Genomic DNA, 22,391 nt, shown 5'->3' with positions numbered 1-22,391 from the left:
GACAAGTGTTGTCTGGTAAGGGTCTGCGTTGGGTTTTAAACTTTTTACAATTTCTAGTTATGACTTAAAGAAGGGGATTGAAGGTATGACGTCTAAATTTCTAGATCAAAGTTGCACTGTAAAGATGATATAAAAGGGTATAGATCAATATAGATGGGTTAAATGAGTGGGTGCAGCATGATGGCTCAGTGCGTTAGCACTGCTGCCTCAGTGCCAGGGACCCGGGTTCAATTCCAGCTTCGGGCAACTGGCTGTGTGGAGTTTGCATATTCTCCCCATGACTGCATGGGTTTCCTCTCGTGCTCCAGCTTCCTCTCACAATCCAAAGATGTGCAGGTTAGATTAATTGGCTATGCTAAATCACCCATTGTGTCCAGGGATTTGTAAATTAGTTAGATTAGCCATGGGAAATGTTGGGTTACAGGGATAAGGGTAAGGGGTGCATCTGAGTGGGATGTTCTTCAGAGTGTTGGTGTGGACATGAGTTAAATGGCCTATTTCCACACTATTGGGATTCTATTGTTCTAAGTGGCCAAACCTGGCTGATGGAATGGGAAAATGTGAAGTTGTTCACTTTGACTGGAAGAATAAAAAAGCAAAGTATTAAATGGAGAATGACTGCCTAATTCCAATGTGAAGAGGGTCCGAGGGATTCTATTGCATGAGCTATAGAAGTTAAAATGCATGTACAGCAAGTAAACAGGAAAGCTAATGGAATGATAGCCTTTATCACTTCATTAGAGGAGTTAAACATACAAGTGATGAAGTTATCCTTCAATTTACAGGGCATTGGTGATGTATCAAATGCTGTGTCCTTATTTCGGGAAGGATGAAAATGTGAGACAGTTCAAAGGAGGTTTACTAAGTTGATATCTGGAATTAGTGGGTTTTTTTGAAGAAAACGTAGACAGCCATAACTTGTTTTCACTACAGTTCAGAAGAGTGATGGGTGATTTGATTGATATTTATAAGATCTTGAATGTTCTTTGCAAGATAGACATACTTTTAGGAACATATGGAATATAGGAAAAAGAGTAAACCATTCAGCCCCTTGAATCTGTTCAAAATCCAATAAAATCATGCCTCATCTGTGGCCTGACTCTATAAACCTGCCTTTGGCCCATATCCCTTAATAATTTTGCTTAACAAAACATTATCTATCTTAGATTGAAAATTAACAACTGATCCAGCGTTGATGGAAGAGAGTTCAAAACATCTATCGCCTTTTGTGTGTACAAGTGCTTCCTAATATTTCTCCTTAATACTCTGGCCCTCATTCTTGGACTATGCTCCCTAGTTCTAGCATCCCCAACAAGTGGAAGTAGTTGATGTTTATCTACCCTGTCTGTTCCTGTTAGGATGTTGAAGACTTCAATCAGATCATCAGAACTTTATAAATTCCAAAGAGATTCTTTTTTTTAATTAGGGATTTGGGTGTCACTGACCAGGCCAGAATTTATTGCCGATCCCTAATTAACAACTGGGCAGTTATTGAGTGTCACTGACCAACAGCATTATTTGTCGATCCCTAATTACCAACTGGGCAGTTATTGGGTGTCACTGACTAGGCCAGCATTTATTGCCCATCCTTAATTACCAACTGGGCAGTTAAGTATCAAACACTCTGCTGTAGATCTGGAGATGTAGGCTAGACTAGGTAAGGTCAGCAGTTTCATTCCCTGAAAGAGATTAGTGAACCAGATGGGTTTTTCTGACAATCGATAATGGCTTCATGGTCATCATTAAACTCCCAATCTGAGATATCTATTAAATTCAAATCTGCTATCTGCCATCTGCCACAGCAGGATTTAAACCAAAGTCCCCAGAACATTACCCTGATCTCTGGATTAATAGTCGAGCAATAATACCACTGGACCATCACTTCCTTATGATCCATATAATCTTTCCTCAATACATAAGTCTTGAAGTCCACGTGTCATTCTTCTAAATCTACATTGTACTCCGTCCAAGGCCAATATATCCTTCCAAAGGTGTGGTGCCCAGATCTGCTGTTTTGTGTAACAGCAGCATAACTTCTGCACCATTGTACTCCAGTCCATTAGATATAAAGGTCAGCATTCCATTAGCTTTCCTTATTATTTTCTGCTTCTGTTTGTGACATTTTAAATATCGATGCACCTGAACCCCAAGTGTCTTTGTGTACATTCACTGTACATAACTTCATACCATCTAGAAAGTGCTTTTTTACATTGATCTCCATTCTGTCACATATTTGCCCATTCACTTGGTCTATAAATATCCCTTCGTTATTTTATGCCAGTATCTGTACTGTTTACAATGCTTCCTAGTTTTCTGTCATCACCAACTTTAGATATATCTATGTCAATAGATATCCAACTTTAGATATCTATGTCATTCTCCAAAATGTTAATAATGTGAATAATTGAGGCCCCAACATGGATCCTTTTGGGACAGCATTAGTCATAACTTATCAGTTGGGGTACCTACCCAATATTACTCCTTTCTGTCACCTGCCACTCAAACAATTTCCCAGTTAATGTAGTAATTGCCTTCAATTCCTAACTTGGTTTTATCTGCTGTGAGACTTTATCAAATGCCTGCTGGAAGTCCTTAAACAATGTCCATTAGCATTCCCCTGTTCTTGGTTATCTCTTCAAAAAATTCAAAGGTAGAAAGGTTGCTTCCTCTTGTGGGTGAGTCGAGAACTGGGGGGGCATTGTTGTAAAATTGGACCTTACCTTTTGAGGACAGAAGTTAGGGGACTTTGTTTCTCTCAGAGGATTTTCCAATTCATACAGTCATAGAGTCGTAGAGATGCACAGCATGGAAACAGGCCCTTCTGTCTAACTCGCCCATACCGACCAGATATCCCAACCTAATCTAGTCCCATTTGCCAGCACCCGGCCCATATCCCTCTAAAGCCTTCCTATTCATATACCCATCCAGATGTCTTTTAAATGCCGCAAGTGTACCAGCCTCCACCACATCCTCTGACAGCTCTTTCCATACACATACCATCCTCTGTGCGAAAAGGTTGCCCCTTAGATTCCTTTAATATTTTTCTCCTCTGACCCTAATCCTATGCCCTCTAGTTCTGGTCTCCCTCGCCCCAGGGAAAATACTTCGTCTATTTATCCTGTCCATGCCCCTCATGATTTTATAAACCTCTATAAGGTCACCCCTCAGCCTCCAATGCTCCAGGGAAAACAGCCCAAGCCTAATCAGCCTCTCCCTATAGCTCAAATCCTCCAACCCTGGCAACATCCTTGTAAATCGTTTCTGAACCCTTTCAAGTTTCACAACATCTTTCCGATAGGAAGGAGACCAGAATTGCACGCAATATTCCAACAGTGGCCTAACCAATGCCTTGTACAGCCGCAACATGACCTCCCAACTCCTATTCTCAATGCTCTGACCAATAAACGTCTTCTTCAGTATCCTATCTGCCTGTAACTCTACTTTCAAGGAGCTATGTACCTGCACTCCTAGGTCTCTTTGTTCACCAACACTCCCCACAACCTTCCCATTAAGTGTATAAGTCCTGCTCTGACTTGCTTATCCAAAATGCAGCACCTAGCATTTATCTAAATTAAACTCTATCTGCCACTCCTCAGCCCATTGGTCCATCTTATCAAGATCCCATTGCACTCTGAGGTAACCTTCTTCACTGACCACTACACCTCCAATTTTTGCGTCATCTGCAAACCTATTAACTATACCTTTTATGCTCACATCCAAATCATTTATATAAATGACAAAAAGTAGAGGACCCAGCACTGATCCTTGTGGCACTTCACTGGTCACAGGCCTCCATTCTGAAAAACAACCCTCCATCACGACCCTCTGTCTTCTACCTTTGAGCCAGTTCTGTATCCAAAAACCTTGCTAACCAGTCTCCCATGGGGAACCTTGTCAAACGCCTTACTGAAGCCCATATAGATCACATCCACTACTCTGCCTTCATCAATCCTCTTTGTTACTTCGTCAAAAAAACTCAATCAAGTTCGGGACTCTCTGCCTCAGAACGTACTGGAAGAGAGGGTCATTAAATATTTTTGCATTAAACATCCAGTTTCAGTGGATTAGCAATGTTGCCTAACAGCACCAGGGACCTGGTTTCAATTCCACTCTTTGGTGTGGAGTTTGCACATATGCCCCGTATTTATGTAGATGTACTCTGGGTGCTCGGTTTCCTCCCACCATCCAAAGATGTGTAGGTAGGTGGATTGGCCATGCTAAATTTCCCATAGTGTCCAGGGATGTGTAGGCTAGGTGAGTTAGCTATAGAAAATGCAGAGATAGGGCAGGGATTTGTGTCTGGGTGGGATGCTCTTCAGCGGAGCAGTGGACTTAATGGGCTGACTGGCTTGCTTCCACACATAGGGATTCTACAGTTTTTAAAAGCAAGGTAGACGAGTCCTTGTTAGGCAGGGAAATCAAACTGAGGATAAATGGGAATGTGGAATTTAGGGAAAACAAACAGATCAGGCATGATTTTATTGAATGGTACAGCAGGTTTGAAGGGCTGAAAAGCCAATTTTTGATCCTAATTCATATATTTGTATTACATATCCATTTGAGAGTAAAATGCTAAATCTGAAGGGCAGGCAGGCAGGCGTTAAGCTGTGACATTTCAGGCTTTAACTTGAAGCAGTATCTCACTTCCTGGAATCCAGGAACATCACTCAATGTCATTACCCCCACCCACCCTTAGATGTGTCAAAGGTAGAGAACAGAAATTCCTGCAATGGTTCAGCATGATCTCAGTCAGAATTCTCCTGAAGGCTGTCCTGGCTGGAAGGGAAGTTCTTTTCCCTTTGGTTGGTAACAAGAGGCCATGCCAACTGATAAGTACAGCCTGGACAGTGGTGGTTGCAGAGGTCAGCTCTCATAGTTGGCTTATGAGAACTCTGCTCTAATGTTGCAAAAGGTTGAATGACATGCTGCACTCTGCAGGGTATGTGCCACTGTCCATTCAGTGTTGCATGCCCTAATGTGTATGAGCTAGCATCATAAGGTTGCCACTGCAGCATACTGTCAAATACAAGGTTGAGTAGCAGGTGTCACATGTGCAACTAGTGTCGTCCACTTTATTGCAGCTACCAATGTAGGACTACTTGCTCCACAGTGCTGCTGCCTCTCACACATCTGCCAGGATTCATATTTAAAATACGAATGAAGCTACAATTCTAAGCAGCTCACATACCATTAGCTCACATACAATTCATCACAACTGAAAGAACATGCACATCCACTAGATTTTTAACAAAACCTTCCGTGGGTCAACAACACCATCACAAAACAGATGAACACCTTACAGGCATCATCTCAGGTATACATGTGACATAATGCTTTATGGCTTGGTATCAACTCTAACTCTTTGAGGTCTCTGAACCATGTATGAATCAGAAACCTTTAACTCCTAACTTCCCCCAAACTTCATTTGTCTTGCTAATAATACAAATGGACAACTGCAGCTCTGAGAATTAATATCTATAAGTGCATCTCACAATCCAGGCAAAGTGCTCATGTATCCGTGTTAATGTCTCTCCGTGCTTCTCTCCTTCTGCATGTGAAAAATGTGCACAATGAGTGAGGACATGCATTGACAATGTTGGTAAAAGGCAGGGGACTGCATGTGAGATCTATATAATATATATAAAACATTAGCATATGGATATTGGTGTCTTTTATGAGGGGTTTTCTTCAAAATAAAATCAAGGTCAGATTTGTTGTGAAATAATGACCTAATCTAGTTTTCCTCACATAGTGTGTGGCTGCAAACGACTGGAGTTCTAATGGAATAACCCAGTAAATATGGAATGCTAGAGCAATCAAGAAATGATTTTAGCTGACAACATGCAGTGATCGAAAGTTTTTAGGACAGTTCAGAGGATATTTGACTGGGGTCAGAACAAGCATGGTTTCTCTCCTAGAAAGGAGCAGATCAGGGAATAAGTCACCTGAACTGAAGATTAGGTTGTGCAGCTTCCAAACCAGAAGTGGCTGGTTAGAACTCTCCAGGTTACTGGAAGCTGAGAAACTCTCAATTTTGTGGGCATTCTTGTAACAAAATCACACAGTTCACAATGAAGAAGCCAGAAAGAATCAGTTAAATCAAAGCCAAAAGTATGAAATGCAGAGGGAGCTTCTCTGGAAATATAAGCAGTTATGCAAAGAACTTGTTATGAATGAGTCAAGTAACAGAAGTTTGTTCTCACTGTAGCTTGGAGGAAGAAGTCTATCCTATCAGTTATCTGCTTCATAAATATAGTTATGTTTGTGAACACATATACTTCTTGTTCTTGGCTGACAAGATTGTGCCAGTACCATACGTTCAGCAGACTGAAGTATTAATGAACATTCATGGCGTCTGAATGTATGCAGAAGCCGCTCCCAACGATTAAGGCCAAGAAAGCTGAACCGTTTGAAAGGTTTCACAAAGTTAAGAACAAATCTTCAAATCATCATCAGAAAGACAAATTTTTGTTTCCCACCCAATTAAGTTCATCCAATCAACCTTCAGAAAGCTCCAGGTGCGTCCAGAAAATTATGTCCCATAGTTCTAAACCCAAAGGATTTACAAAATAGACTTCATTTATCAAAACATAGATGTAATGAAAAGATAACACTAATTTATATTAACTTTTGTATGTCTTTTTCCATTATTACACTGGAGACTTCCAAAAACTATGGACCTAAAGTGCAAGTATTTAAAACGTACACACAGTGAATTGTTTCACTGCATAAATTATAAACATTGTCACAATACTGTTAGTGAACAATATCTTAACCTTAGTCTCAGGATGTCGCACAAGTAGTGAGGCATGAAGTCCATTTTGAGCAAAATCAACAGCTCGGCACCAACCCCTGTGATACAACACCTCAAATTCCAGAAGTACAACTGCCATCTTGTTATAATTCTTGATAACCTTTTTCATATCAGGGGTCTAAGAACATGAAAAAAATACAGTAATACTGTAAACATTAAAACTGAAACATCATATTGGTGAAACGTTCTTATTCAGTCAAAAAGTTCTTATTGTTCATTTTTAAATAATAAATCAAAGCTGTATAAAGTTACCTTCAAAATTTCAACATTGCTTTTCAGAAACTTCATGGGAATGTCTATTTTTCTGAATAGCTGTCGGGCCCACATAATCTTCCCGGACACCTTCCAACCAGAAGATTTCACACAGTTATTTATACTTTATTGGATTGAACACTATGTGTACTTTCCAATGAAGAAAGTGTTGATATTGACTTTCATAACCTCAGGACTTCAGAAAGTTCTTTACACACAATAAACTGCTTTTGAAGTGTAGTGGCTGTCTCAATGTCAGAAATATTGACCATATGCTCAATATATCCCTTCTATAAAAAGGCAAAGACTACCCTAGCTTGGGGCCTTCAGGAATCACTGAAGACCATCCACAGAAATCGCTTTTATGTAGCTTAAAGTAGATTCTGCTTTGAATGTGGCACTTCTATATAAAAAGCTTTCATTAGAAGATAAATTGTAATTAGCATTGTAAGCTTACAGGTGGAACATTACGTGGGACTGGTGGATTTTCTCTTTGTTTCTGGTAGGTCCTGCGTATAAGATCTAAATCTCGTCCAAATTGTTGCAAAAGCATGAGATACTTGTCTGTCAGATCTAATTGCGGTCCAGAAATACGCAGAAATTTTCCCAGCAAGTCTAGCATACGTTCTGTCTGAAAAAATACCAGGAAACAGTAAAGATAATAGGTTTATAGTAATAGTATTTTCCAATGTTTGTTTTAATATTACTTACAGTTAAAGACTGTTCAAACCAGGAATCCATAAAAGTTTGTATTGACTGATAAAGTCCATCTATCTGGCACTTAAACTCCATGTAATCATTGTCAAACTGAAAAGTAAGCATAAATTACAACATCACTTATTATTAAATAAATAATTCATTGAAATAATAGCTATATTAATAATTAAATAATAATAGTGATGTGAATACAAGAGCAGGTCAGAGGCTAGTAGTTGTCCTCTTATCTTCCAAAAGACTACTAAATACAAGACTGGAGTGTGATTGAGTAGTCTCCACTTGCCTGGATGGGTGCAACTCCACCAATATTCAAGAAGCTGAACAACACCCAAGACAAAAGAGTCAGCTTAACTGACACCGCATCCATCAGGTTCAACATTTATACCTTTCACTGCTGTCACACACATTTGTCATCCACAGGATGCACCGTAGGAATTTATCAAGTTTCCTCTGACAGCATCTTCTAGATCCATAATCACTACCACTTAGAAGGACAAGGCCTGCAGATATATCTGAACACTATGGGAAACATGTTCATCTCCAAGCCATACAGTATCCTGACTTGAAAATCTATTACCATTTCCTCTGTCACTTACTCAAAATCCTGGAAAACCCTCTCTAACAACATTGTGTGTATGCCTACATGAAATGGACTGCAGCAGTTGAAGAAGGGAGCTTACCATCATTTTCCCAAAGGCAACATGTGATAGGCAATAAATGCTGGCCCAGCCAGTGATGCCTATATCTCATGTATAAATAGAAAAACCATCATGTCATAGGACACCTTCTTACTCTAAAAGGGACTCAGCAATTCATTTGCAGTTCTACATGCAAATCAAAGAAATTGTTTTTCCATCAAAACTGGACTGATGCAATACAACGGAATTGCATTGCACCTGTTCAAACTGAGACATGTGAATTTTATGAGCCAGACCATCTATACGACTTCATTGTACCCCTGCCTCAGGTTTATCTCCTGCCATAGCCATGTGAATTGTCATCACTGGGATTAAAAGTCACGAAAACAATTCGGGAAGAACAAAGGAATATGGAAGTAAACAGTAAAACAAAGCAAAAAACTCTGGATGTTAGAGATCTGAAACAAAAACAAAAAGTGCCGGAGAAACTTAGCAGATTTGGTAGCATCTGTGGGGAGGAAACAGATATTAGAACTGTTCACAATGAACAGTCACTGGGCTTGAAACGTTAACCCTGTTTCCTCCCCACAGGTGCTGGGAGACATGCTGAATTTCTCCAGTATTTTCTGTTTTTGATGGAGGAAGATAGGTTTGCAGTGTATGTTTCTGGTAAAGGCTCTGAAGATAACATAGCATGCTACAGTTATCAACTATGGCTGCCAAAAATTCATCCAACCCTATCTTGAATTTCTAGACAAGAAATAAGAACTTTCAGCGTTTCCTTGGGCACAATTTTCTGCAGATTTTATTATGTGGGAAATAGTTTAGCTCAGAAGTATCTCCACAACCACCCTCTTAGAGTCATAGAGCAATAGAGATGTACAGCACGGCAACAGACCCTTCAGTCTAACATGTCCATACTGACCACGTATCCTAAATAAATCTAGTCCCATTTGCCAGCATTTGGCCATATTCCTCTGAACCCTTCCTATTCATATACCCATCCAGATGCCTTTTAAATGTTGTAATTGTACCAGCCTCCGCCACTTCCTCTGACAGCTCATTCCATACACAAACTACCCTCTGCATGAAAAAGTTGCCCCTTAGGTCCCTTTTAAATCTTTCCACTCTCACCTTAAATCAATGTCCTCTAGCTTTGGTCTCCCCCACCCCAGGAAATAAAGCTTGTCTATTTACCTTATCCATACTCCTTATGATTTTGTAAATCTCTATTAAGTTCACCCCTCAGCCTCCAACATTCCAGGGAAAATAGCCCGAGCCTATTCTCCCTGTAGCTCAAACCCCGCAATCTTCCATACATCTTTGTAAATCTTTTCTGAACCCTTTCAAATTTCACAACACACTTCACAACATATATCAGGGAGAACCGAATTGCACACAGCATCCAATAGTGGCCTAACCAATGTCCTGTACAGCCATAACATGACCTCCCAACCCCTACACTGAATGCACTGACCAATAAAGGCATGTATACCAAATGCTTTCTTTTTCTATCCTATCTACCTGCAATTCCATTTTCAAGGAACTATGAACCTGCATTCCAAGATCTCTTTGTTCACCAATGCTCCCCAGGACCTTACCATTAAGTGTTTCAGTCCTGCCCTGATTTGCCTTTCCAAAATGCCTCATATGTATCTAGGTTAATCTCTATCTGCTATTCCTTGGCCCATTGGCCCATCTGATCAAATCCCGTTGTATTCTGAGGTAATTCGAGGTAATGCCCACTACACTTCCAATTTTGGCGTCCTCTGCAAACTTACTAACCATACCTCCTATGTTCGCATCCAAATAATTCATATAAGTGACAAAAAGCAGTGGACCCAGCACCAATTCTTGTGGCACACTGCTTGTCACAGGTCTCCAGTCTGAAAAGCAACCCTCCACCCTCTGTCTTCTACCTTTGAGCCAGTTCTGTATCCAAATAGTTAGTCCTTCCTCTATTCCATGTGATCTAACCTTGCTAACCAGTCTACCATGAGGAACCTTGTTGAACGCCTTACTGAAATCCATATAGATCACATTGATCGCTTTGTCCACATCAATCCACTTTGTTACTTCTTCAACCATTTCAATCAGGTTAGTGAGATATGATTTCCCACACAAAAAAGCCATGTTGACTATCCCCAATCAGTCCTTGACTTTCCAAATACATGTAAATCCTGTCCCTCAGGATTCCCTCCAGCAATATGCCCAGCATCAAAGTCAGGCTCAACAGTCTATAGTTCCCTGCCTTTTCCTTATCGCATTTCTCAAATACTGGCAACCTCCAGTCTTCTGGTACCTTGTCTGAGGCTATTAATGATACAAATATCTCAGCAAAAGGCCTAGCAATTACTTCTCCAGCTTCACAAAGAGTTCTCAGGTACACCTGACCAGGTCCTGGGATTTATCCACTTTGATGCATTTTAAGACATGCAGCACCTTCTCCTCTGTAATAGTGAAACTTTTAAAGAGGTTGCTATTTATTTCCCCACATTCTCTATCTTCACATCCTTCTCCACAGTAAACACTGATGCAAAATACTCATTTAGTATCTCCCCCATCTCCTACTGTTCCATACATGGGTGGCCTTGTTTATTTTTAAGGTGCCCTATTCTCTCCCTAATTACCTTTTTGTCCTTAATGTATTTTGAGAAGCTTTTTGGATTCTCCCTATTTGCCAATGTTATCTCATGTACCCTTTTTGGGACATGAGATAATTTTGGCAAATAATGTTAAGGAGAACCCCACTGCTGGTTATATCTGACATACGCCTCTTTCTTATTCTTGACCAAAACCTCAATTTCTCTAGTCATCCAGCATTCCCTACACCTACCAGCCTTGCCCTTTGTATCATCAAAATTAGCCTTCCTCTAATTTAGAACTTTAACTTTTAAGCTTTTCCAACATTATTTTAAAACTAATAGTATGCTCACTGGCCCCAAAATGCTCCCCCACTGACACCTCAGTCACCTGCCCTGCCTTATGTCCAAGAGTAGGTCAAGTTTTGTACCTTCTCTGGTTGATACATCCACATATAGAATCAGAAAATTTTCTTGTACACACTTAACAAATTCCTCTCCATCCAAGCCCATAACACTATGGCAGTCCTTATCTATGTTTGAAAAGTTAGAATCCCCCACTATAACTACCCTATTGCTCTACAGATAACTGAGATCTTCTTTCAAATTTATTTCTCAATTTCCTGCTGACTATTGGGGAGTATATAGGACAATCCTGATATGTGATCATCCCTTTCTTATTTCTCAGTTTCACCCAAATAACTTCCCAGGACATACTCCCAGGAATATCCTCCCTAAATACAGCCGTAATGATATCCCTAATCAAAAATATCACTCTCCCTCCTGTTTTGCCCCCCTTTTAATCCTTCCTTTAGCAGCTATACCCTGGAACATTAAGCTGCCAGACCTGTCGGTCCCTGACCTGTCCATCCCTGAATGTAATCGCTATGAAATCCCAGTCCCATGTTTCTAACCAGGCCCTGAGTTTATCTGCCTTCCCTGTTAGGCTTCTTGCATTGAAATAAATACAGTTTAATTAATCAGTATTACCTTGTGGTCTACTTTGTTCCTGTCTGCCCCTGTCGGTTTGACATACTCCTTTTTTTTCCCAACTGTACCAGTATCAGACTGATCTCTTTCCTCATTATCTCCATGGGTATCCCCCCCATCAACCCCCCCCCCACTAGTTTAAATGCTTCCAAGCAGCTGTAGCAAATTTCCCCACCAGTATATTAGACCCCTTACAATTCAGGTGCAATCTGTCCTTCTTGTACAGGTCACTTCTACCTCAGAAGACATTCCAATGATCCAAAAATGTGAATGCTTCTCCCCTGCACCAGTTCCTCAGACACACATTCATCTATTCTATCCTTCTATTCCTACCCTCACTAGCTCGTGGCACTGGGAGTAAACATTTGTCAGTGTTACATTCCCCTGAGAGTATATCACCTCCCATATTTTCCAAAACAGCAGACTTGTTTGAGACAGGGGTAGACACAGGAGACTCCTGCACTACCTGCCTGCCCTCCTACCTCCCCTAGAGGATCCCATATACTTTACAGGATCTTCAATTTATATCCCTCACTGAAATGCCATCCATCGTACCCCTCTTCTGAACCTAGAGCAAAGAACAACCACAATGGTTAACTATCACTTTCAACAACATACTGTACCTTTGATCCATGGTATTCATGTTGAAATGTGTCATTACATTACATTAGCAGCTAAAATATTCCCCAGAATCATTGACTATATTCTAATTTTATTAATCAAATACATTTCAGTACAGATAAAAGCAATGAAGGCTAAATGATCTGTAATAACAAGTGAATGTTTTACCTCTTGTTTCCTATGGTCCAGTACATCATAAGTCTTTGATTTTGTGCTGTTTATAATTGTCTGATAACGCACATATATTTTGTCAAATCCCTCCATTTTAACATGCTGAAGATCTGAAAGGTTCTCCATCGTGTTCATCATGAATGTAATCTTCTCCAGACGTTTGCAAAAAGTATCAAACTTGCCAAATATATAGTTTTCACTAAAAGTAAAACATTTTGTTATGATTTTATTTATTGTGATAAAAAATTGAAACTAATAAATCCCCTCAGAAATCTTCCTCATGGCAGGATCAAGATTCTCCTGGTGGCCTATCTAAACAAATGCAGCCACGAAGACCTTTAATCTTTACAGGGGGCTGCAGAAGGACCAAAGGGATGGAGGAGAGGGGCAGCTTTGCTGTCAGGAAACTTGGAAGAATAGATTCTCCTCATGTCCTAACAAATTTAACCTGCTTACGCCAGCAAACTTCTATTAACCGGCACCTATGGGACCAGGCGTGTGCTGGTTGATCAAGAGATCCACATAATGAATGTAAAAATACACACTAAGTAATATAAATGTAATGCAGGGGATATACACATCGATGTTATACTTTATTTACAACATAAATCACTTAAATAATAATGCAATGTCGCCTTGAATAAAACTTACAGGTAGAGTGCCTTCTCACTTGCACTTTCAACTAACTATACAAACTTTGTGGAGATTATGATCATACAGTAAACTTCCAATATTTCAGGTATATAATTTTTGCCGAATTATCAAGAGGGCTGGTTCATAAGGCACTGGTTAAACAAAGTTTGCTGTACTTGGTTCCCAGCGAGTCAGGTTCAGAGGTTGATGTGCTGTCAGGAATATCAGCCTTTTACACTAGGCTTCAGTTGGAGAATGGGGAAGAAGGGAGAGATCAGAAATCAGGATGGGGGCATCACTTAGGAAGGATGAACAGAAAAAACAGGAGAGCCGATGTTTTATGGTATTTCAATAGACATTGGATACAGTCTCTAGAAAGAGACTTTTCGATAAAGTTGAAGCTCATGCAAGTGATGGCTTACTATTGACCTGCTTGGTAACTTAGCTAAGTGGAAGGAAACTGAGGTAAGGCTAATGGGCACCATAACCTCACTAACTGCTCACTGTGGCCTAGCTGGAATCCCCAGAATATTATGTGCTATATGCCAGGAGAATCTTCTATCAATACACTGATTACACATTATGAGGCAGCAATTCTGTCATTGCACAGCATACTCAAATAATATGCCCCATAAATGTTCAGAAGCAGAATTATTTAACTGGATTATTCAATGAACTTGAATGTACTTTTCCCACCTTAAGTATAGGGCTATTGCAATATTGCTAAAAAAAATTATCATGCTTTCGCACAGGTGCAAAAGGAAGGATCAAACATATAACTGCCAAAATGTTCTGCAATTACTGCCACAGATGCTTTCTCCAGGGCAAATGTGTATATTTGAAACGAGCAGAAAAATAATGATATTCTTCCCTGCTGACATTAACAATGAAATTAGATGACTGTGCTGGTAGCTGCAATAAAGCCTTCTGTTGGTGAAGGCATTAAGCTCACTAATCAGTATGTGAGCAGACATCCAGGCTGCACTATTCTTTCATACAATTATTGCTCCTCAGATTTTCCTTCAGCAAAAGTTGCTTTTGATAACACAGACATCTTTTTTGGAATACAAGAAACTAGAGGGCAAGAAGAATTTCCAGACAATTCATCATTTGACTTTGCCTGAGATGGTTCACATAGGTTTATCAACACAGCCTGTGAAATGCTGTTTTGATATGTTGGAAGGGAGATCCTTTGACAAATTTGTTGACAAGTGAACCTTTGATTGTGCCTTTAAGGTGCCACTTTGTTCTACCAACAGAAAAATGGTTCTGAGATGTTAAAAGTTAAAGCAGTAAACATAGACTGACATTCACACAATCTGCACACAAGCCCGTGCAGCATCAAGTGACTATACAACATGCAGTTGGATTGTATCCCACTGAGTTCAGTTGTTAAGACCTTGAATGAGGATGGGCAAAGATTTTCAGGGTCTATTTTTTCACTGTTACAAATTCCTTCATAGAGTGACATTCAGTCACATAATCATCTGTATTTTTGTTACAGACTGAATTAAAATAATTCATTAAGATCTTCAATTATGATCAACCCTCTATTAATTTTAAGGCACAAAACATAAAGCATAATTTCCATGGAATGTAAATTGGCACACGGCAACAGCTTTAGGTCAGCAGAAGTTTGTTTCTCAATAGTTACCACAGATTTCATTAAATGCACATTAATTTGTCAGAAATTCATTACTGTGATGTCAGGTTTTACTGAGACCTAGTTCACTAGTATTGTTTTGGTGACCAGCTCCCTTTGAGAGAAAGTGAGGGCTGCAGATGCTGGAGATCAGAGCTGAAAATGTGTTGCTGGAAAAGTGCAGCAGGTCAGGCAGCATCCAAGGAACAGGAGAATCGATGTTTCGGGCATAAGCCCTTCTTCAGGATTCCTGAAGAAGGGCTTATGCCCGAAACGTCGATTCTCCTGTTCCTTGGATGCTGCCTGACCTGCTGCGCTTTTCCAGCAACACATTTTCAGCTCTGACCAGCTCCCTTGGCAGTGTCCCACCTTCTCCCCTCCATGTCATAAAGGACACTTCTTTAAGATGCTGACACATTTGGAATACTGCAAGCAATTTTGGACCCCATGACTAAGGAATGATGAGCTAGCCTTGGAGCAAGTTTACATGAACGATCCCAGGAATGAAGAGCTTGTCATATGAGGAGCAGTTGTGGACTCTGGGTCTGTATTTGATGGAGTTTAGAAAGACAAGGGGTAATCTGATTGAAACTTACAGAATACTAAAAGGCGTGGTAAAGTGATTGGAACTGGGTTGACCTTGTAAACTGCAAGGTTCTTGATTGGGGTTGTTAAGCTGGGTAACCTAGTTGTTAAGCTGGACCAATCATGAAAGCCTTGGCTGACCAATATAACCAGTATTAGAATATCCTCAGTGGAGGACTGACTCTGAGCTAGCTGGCCAGGGCACTGATAAATAACTAGTGACTTAGTAATGGGACCTGGCTCTGTGTAGTTAGTTTACCTGGATAGAGTGGATGTGGAGAATGTGTTTCCATTAGTAGGAGAGACTAGGACCTGAGGACATGGCCTCATAATGAAGGAATGATCCTTTAGAACTGAGAGCAGGATGAATTTCTTCAGCCGTGGAAGTCATTGCCGAAGAGTGTATTTTATAGAGATAGAAAGGATCTGATTAGTAAGGGGATCAAGGACTATGGGAAGAAGGCAGGAGAATGGGGTTGAGAAACATATCAGCTATGATCAAATAGTGAAGCAGACTCAATGGGCTGAATAGCCTAATTCTGCTCCTATATTGTGTACAGTGAGATTTAGCCAACAACTAGTTCTTGATTGGTTTGTTCATGTTGGATCTTTCTAGCATACCTTATGTAATTTTCTACCTCCTCAATCACTGTAACAATCCATTCAAATCAGTTTCAACAGAATTGCCAACTCCAATGGTAATTATTGGCTGTTGCTCCCTTTGCTGGAGTGAACATGCTTAATTCAAAGAATTCCTTCCTAGATCCCATTTCTTTAAGGATATTCTTTACTCTGATTATCTCTCGTATATACTTCATTTATAACTGGTTGTCTGTTGATTTTACATAGTTTCATGCTTTTGTGTTAAAGTAGAAAAGCTCGACCGTGAAAAGGGAAAAAGGCAAAAGAAAAACAAGTTTGGTGCAATGAGAATTGCTCCTCTTGACAGACTGCGAACACTATGATTTCATTCTAAATGGCAAGGCACCAAGTAAACATTAATTCCAATTCAAAATCATTTAAATGTCTTCATTTTCACACTCAGTATGAATATAGTGGGGAGTCAATGAAATCTGAACTTGTGCCACCTTTGCCCCTTGTCTCCCCAAATCGTAAGAAATCTGCCAACAGAAGTATTAAATATGCAAGAGGAACTGCAGTGAAAACAGTGAAAGAGTGTATCATTGGTAACCACAGGGCAGTTCGCTTCAATTACTGAGGAGAAAAGAGAAAATCTTAAATAAATCCAAGGTTATCGACAACGGAAAGTCAGTAACTGAACACAACAACCGATGCCCCTGCCCCTTCCCCTTTTCTTTACAGAAATTCTCACTTGCTATTGTTCCTATTACCAGGGATTGCAGAACAAATCAGTTACTATGACAGCACAAAGTGGGTAAGCTGTTTTGTATTCACAAAGTCTGAACCAAAATAGTAATTCATCCAAAGGCTGTTTGCTTATAGTTACAGTATCACTAATTTAAGTATGACACTGCTTTCAATTTGGGCAACTAAATGGTATATGTAATAATGTAGCAAGAATACTTTGATCAGTTTGAAAAGTTTTTTTTAAAGTGGGGAGAACATAAGTGTTTCAGGGGAATATTAGTTTATTGCTGATGCACAGTTTCCAACTTTGGCTTCCTGGCATTTCTTTCATTTTTGGATACTAAGCAGAAAGATTCTCATTTAATTTTCTGAAACTGGCCTATTTTTTGACTCTCTAGAATTTCTTTTATACAGCGAGAGCAGGAACAGTAGCAGGAAAGGGTGAGTCATTTGGTTCTGTTGCTTGTGGATGGTAAGAACATGGTGGATTTTCTGGCTGATGAATTCATGAGGTCAAACTTCAAACTGCTGAAAATTAAATGGAAATAGACATCTACCCATGCACCAATTTTAATTTAAACTCAAATGCTCCATGAAATCCCTGCAGTACAAATACAACAAATCAGAGGAACGAGCCAATAGTTTTCCCTGCTCATTGCCATTTCTACAAATTGAGCATCAAAATGCATAAATGCAAAATACATTCTGAACATGTTCTAACTAAAACTTTTTTTGTGTCTATTGAAACCAAATGTATATCTTGTTTCTCATTGTTACTAATTTTAAAAGTATACATCATCGAAATTAACTTAATAATGTTTAACATTTACTCTTACTAAAAGCAGAGAATAATGCAGGAATTTCACCTACAGGTTTAAGAACAGAGGCAACTCAATATATGATTTCACACTCTCTGCCAGTGTGCCAGTTTGCTGGCTTCATCTTAACCTCCCAAGCCATTTTCTAGAGACCAGGGCATGGGCAGAAAGGCTACATGTCCACAAGCAGCAGATAACTCATTATATAATACAGTAATTATAAAGTCAAAAATTATAGCCCATTTAGAATTTTCCAATTGTTCTCCAAGATGCTAAGATGTCAGAGACATAGCAGCTTCCTCAGGGATGGCCACTGAGCAGCAGAACAAGAAATTAGTATCCTCTGCTTACATTGATATTCCCTCCTTCACCCCTCCAACCCAGTGAACAACCTGGCTAAAACTGGTCAATGGCCACTGAGGATTTTCAGGAAGCCATAACTGTCTATTATTTTGAATATATCAGAAGTGTTGAGAAGGTATTCTGACGTGGAGACAGGTACTGGATTTAATCTCAATGACAGGGTTCAGATCAAAAACACAAAGACCAATGCGTGATATTTATTTTAATTTTATTTATTTATTTTAAACATCCTTTGTACTGTTCTCTTTGGAAGTAATATCTCACTTTGCTTTCTTCCTACTGACAGAATTTTCAACGAAATAGATATGACTGGCCTATTGACTAGATGTTGTGTTTGAATGTATGTGAAAACTCCAATATTATGTCATGGACAGGGTGATATTATGCTTAATGCCTGAACTGTTGAATGCTTGCCTAAAGATAACACTGAATACACTTTAATGAAACTTCGAGATTAAGGGTTGAAGAAATGAAGCAAGATCGATAACAATCTCCACTACAGCAATGCTCACCTATTCGTTATGCACCACCTTCATCTCTTCCTGACCTCATTACATTGACTAACACCCTTCTAAATGTGTACCTATGAAATGTCTATTTCTTTTGATTTGCAGGACAGGGCTTATAATGGTCCTGCAGCATCCTTTTTTCTCTTGGGTCTTTGGCTTGGCTTTAAACTAAAAATTGACACAGGCAGGCCATATTGTTATGTATGTTGTAATACTGGATGTACTCAGTTTTGCAGAGCAAATGGTGCTTGGCTTTACAGTGTGACACAAATACTGCCTTCAGTATGCTAAAGGGACAATGATTGCTGCAGTAGGGACTTGCATATGATCACATAAACCATTCTACACATGAACCACTCTCTATGTAAAACAATTGCCTCTCATGTCTTTTTTATATCTCTCTTCTCTCACCTTAAAAATGTGCCCCCAGACTTCAATTCCCCTATCCTAGGGAAAAGAAAACTACCACTAAATGTATCTAACCTCTTATTATTTTATAAACTTCTATCAGGTCGCCTCTCGGCCTCCTACACTCGAGTGAAAAAAGTCCCAGCCTATCCAGCGTTTCTTTATAAATCAAACTTTTCATACCCGGTAACATCCTGGTAAATCTCTTGTGAACCTCCTCCAGCTTGATCATGCCTTTCCTCTAACTGGGTGAGTAGAACTAACACAATATCCCAGAAGAGGCCTCACCAATGTCCTATACAACTTCAACCTGACTTCCCAATGTTAATCCAACAATTGACAATGAACATATTAGACTCTTAATTCCAGATTTTTACTGGATTCAAATTCTACCATCTATCATGATGGGATTGGAATCTAGGTCCCCATAATATTACCCGGGTCTCTGGATTAATGGCTAGCAATGATACCACCAGGTCATCGTAATCCCCTTCCACATTTTAATAAGATCATCCCTCATTCTACCAAACTCTAATGGGTATTTATGCAACCTGTACAACCTGTTCAACCTTCTTCAAAAAGGAGTGACTCAAGTGAACTTACTCTGAAGTGTTCGTAAAGTTTTTTTTCAAATAAGGAGACCAAAACCAGATAGAGTATTCCTGAAGTGGTCCACTGAGGCACTGTATAGCTGCAGTAAACTTTGTGTTTATTTTTATTCCATTTCCCTTTCAATAACTATCAGCATTCTGTTTGTTTTCTTTTGAAATCACTCGTTGTACCTGAATATTGATTCAGGACACCACTGGCTTCTGCAATCTCTTTTCACTTAAATATTATCTTAAATTTCTCTTCTTCCTGCCAAAGTGATCAAGTTTGCATTTTCCCAGAATATACTCCATCCGCCAAATTTTTGCCCATTCACTTAATTTGTCCACACCCATTTGCAAACTATCCTTTTGACAACTTGCTTTCCTTTCTATTTTGGTGCTATTGGCAAGACTGGAGTCATAGAGTCTAAGTGTTGCACAGCACAGAGGTCATCCATGTTGATCTGATATCATAAATTAATCAAGTCCCAATTGCCTGCATTTGGCCTAAATTGCTCTCAACTCTTCCCTTCATGTATTCATCCAGATGCCTTTTAAATGTCATAATTGTACCAGTCTCCACCACTACCTCTGGCATCTCATTCCGTACAAACACATTCTGCGTGAAAAAGTTGCACCTTAGGTCCCTTTCATATCTTTCCCATCTCACCTTAAACCTATGCCCTCTAATTTTAGACTCTCCTGCCCTGGGAAAAAGACCTTGTCTATTCACCCTCTCCATGCTTCTCATGATTTTATAAACCTCTAGATGGTCACACCTCAGCCTCCAACACTCCAGGGAAAATAGCCCCAGTCTATTCAGCTTCTCCATATAGCCAAATCGTCCAATCCCTGCAACATTCTAGAATATCTTTTCTGAACCCTTTCAAGTTTCACAACATCAGTATAGCAGGGAGACCAGAATTGAACGGTATTCCAAAAGTGTCCTAAGCAATGTTCTGTACAGCCACAACATGATCTCCTATATTCAATACACTGACCAATAAAGGCAGGCATCCCAAATGCCTTCTTCACTAGCCTGTCTACCTGTGATTCCACTTTCAATGAACTATGAACCTGCACTCCAGGGTCTCTTCATTAAGCAACAGTCCCAGGGCTTTCCCATTAAGTGTTTCAGTCTTGCCTTGATTTGCCTTTCCAAAATGCAGGATCTCACATTTATCTAAATGAAACTCCCATCTACCACTCTTTGGCCCATTGGCCTTATAATCAAATTCCCATTGTACTCTGAGGTAATCTTCTTCACTGTCCAGTAAACCACCAATTTTAGTGTCATCTGCAAATTTACTAACCACACCTCCTATATTCACATCCAAGTCATTTATCCAAATAATGAAAAGCAATGGACACAGTATCGATCCTTGTAGCACATTGCTGGTCACAGGCTTCCAGTCCGAAAAACAACCCTCCATTACTACCCTCTGTCTCTTACCTTCAAGCCAATTTTGAATCCAACTGTCTAGCTCTCCCTGGATTCCACGTGATCTAACCTCGCTAACCAGTCTACCATCTTGTTGAACTCCTTACTGAAGTCCATACAAAGAATGCCCACCATCTGTCTTCATCGGTGTTTATCATAACTTCTTCAAAAGACCCAATCAAGTTAGTGAGACATGATCTCCCATGCACAAATCCATGGTGACTATCTTTAATCAATCTTTGCCTTTCCAAACACATGGAAATCCTTTTCATTAGAAACCCCTCCAAAAATGTACCCATTAAAGTCAAGGTCAATAGTCTGCAGTTACCTGGCTTTTCCTTAACACCTTTCTTAAATAATGCCACCACATTATCCACCTTCCAATGTTCCGGCACCTCATGTGTGGCTATCAATGATACAAATATCTCAGCAAGGCACCCAGCAGTCACTTCCCTAGTTTCCCACAAAGTTCTGAGATTCACCTGATCAGGTCCCAGGAATTTATCCGCCTTTATGTGTTTTAAGATATCCAACATTTCATCCTCTGCAATATGGACACTTTTCAAGATATCACTATTTATTTCTCCAAGTTCTCTAGCTTCCATATCCTTCTCCACAGTAAACTACTGACTCAAAATGCTCATTTAGTATTTCACCCATCGCCTGTGTTTCCACACAGAAGTCTTATTAATCTTTAAGGGACCCTAGTCTTTCCCTAGTTACTCATTTGCCCTTTAATGTATTTGTAGAATCTCTTTAGATTCTCCTTAACACTATTTGCCAAAGCTATCTCATGTCCTCTTTTTGCCCTCCTGATTTATCTCGAGTATACTCCGAGGGATTCACTTGATTCCAGCTGCCCATACCTGACATATTCCTCCGTTTTCTTGACCAGAGCTCAACTTCTCCAGTCATTCAGCATTCCCTATACCTACCAGCCTTGCCCTACATACTAACAGGAATATACTATCCCTAAACTCTCATTATCTCATTTTTAAAGGCCTCCCACTTTCCACCCATCCTTCAACCTGCAAGTAGCCTCTCCCAATCAACCTTTGAAAGTTCTTGCCTAATACTGTCAAAATTGGCTTTACTCCAATTTAGAACATTAACTTTTAGATCAGGTCTAATATTTTACATAACTATTTTAAACCAGTAGAATTTAGATCACTGTCCCCAAAGTGATCCCCCACTGACACCTCAGTCATTTGCCCTGCCTTACTTCCCAAGAGAAGGTCAAATTTTGCTCCTTCCCTGTTGGTACATCCACATATTTTCTTGTACATAT

The 22,391-nt window shown here is 39.7% G+C and overlaps 1 protein-coding gene across 2 annotated transcripts in view; it reads right to left on the bottom strand.

The window, feature by feature from the left end:
- Positions 1 to 22,391, bottom strand: part of dnah5l (dynein, axonemal, heavy chain 5 like) — a 362,555-nt gene that overhangs the window by 270,976 nt on the left and 69,188 nt on the right. For both annotated transcript variants that reach the window (XM_043690231.1, XM_043690232.1), the window contains 5 exons: positions 12,783 to 12,984; positions 7,778 to 7,873; positions 7,524 to 7,697; positions 7,067 to 7,156; positions 6,777 to 6,932 (listed from right to left, as the gene is read on the bottom strand). In XM_043690231.1, coding sequence (XP_043546166.1) covers positions 6,777 to 6,932; positions 7,067 to 7,156; positions 7,524 to 7,697; positions 7,778 to 7,873; positions 12,783 to 12,984 — 718 coding nt within the window. The remainder of the gene's footprint in view (positions 1 to 6,776; positions 6,933 to 7,066; positions 7,157 to 7,523; positions 7,698 to 7,777; positions 7,874 to 12,782; positions 12,985 to 22,391) is intronic.

This window comes from Chiloscyllium plagiosum, chromosome 5 (genome assembly GCF_004010195.1).
Source record: "Chiloscyllium plagiosum isolate BGI_BamShark_2017 chromosome 5, ASM401019v2, whole genome shotgun sequence".
Lineage (NCBI taxonomy): Eukaryota > Metazoa > Chordata > Chondrichthyes > Orectolobiformes > Hemiscylliidae > Chiloscyllium > Chiloscyllium plagiosum.
The sequence above is the reverse complement of the archived record's forward strand: the minus strand, read 5'-3'. Positions and strand labels throughout refer to the sequence as shown.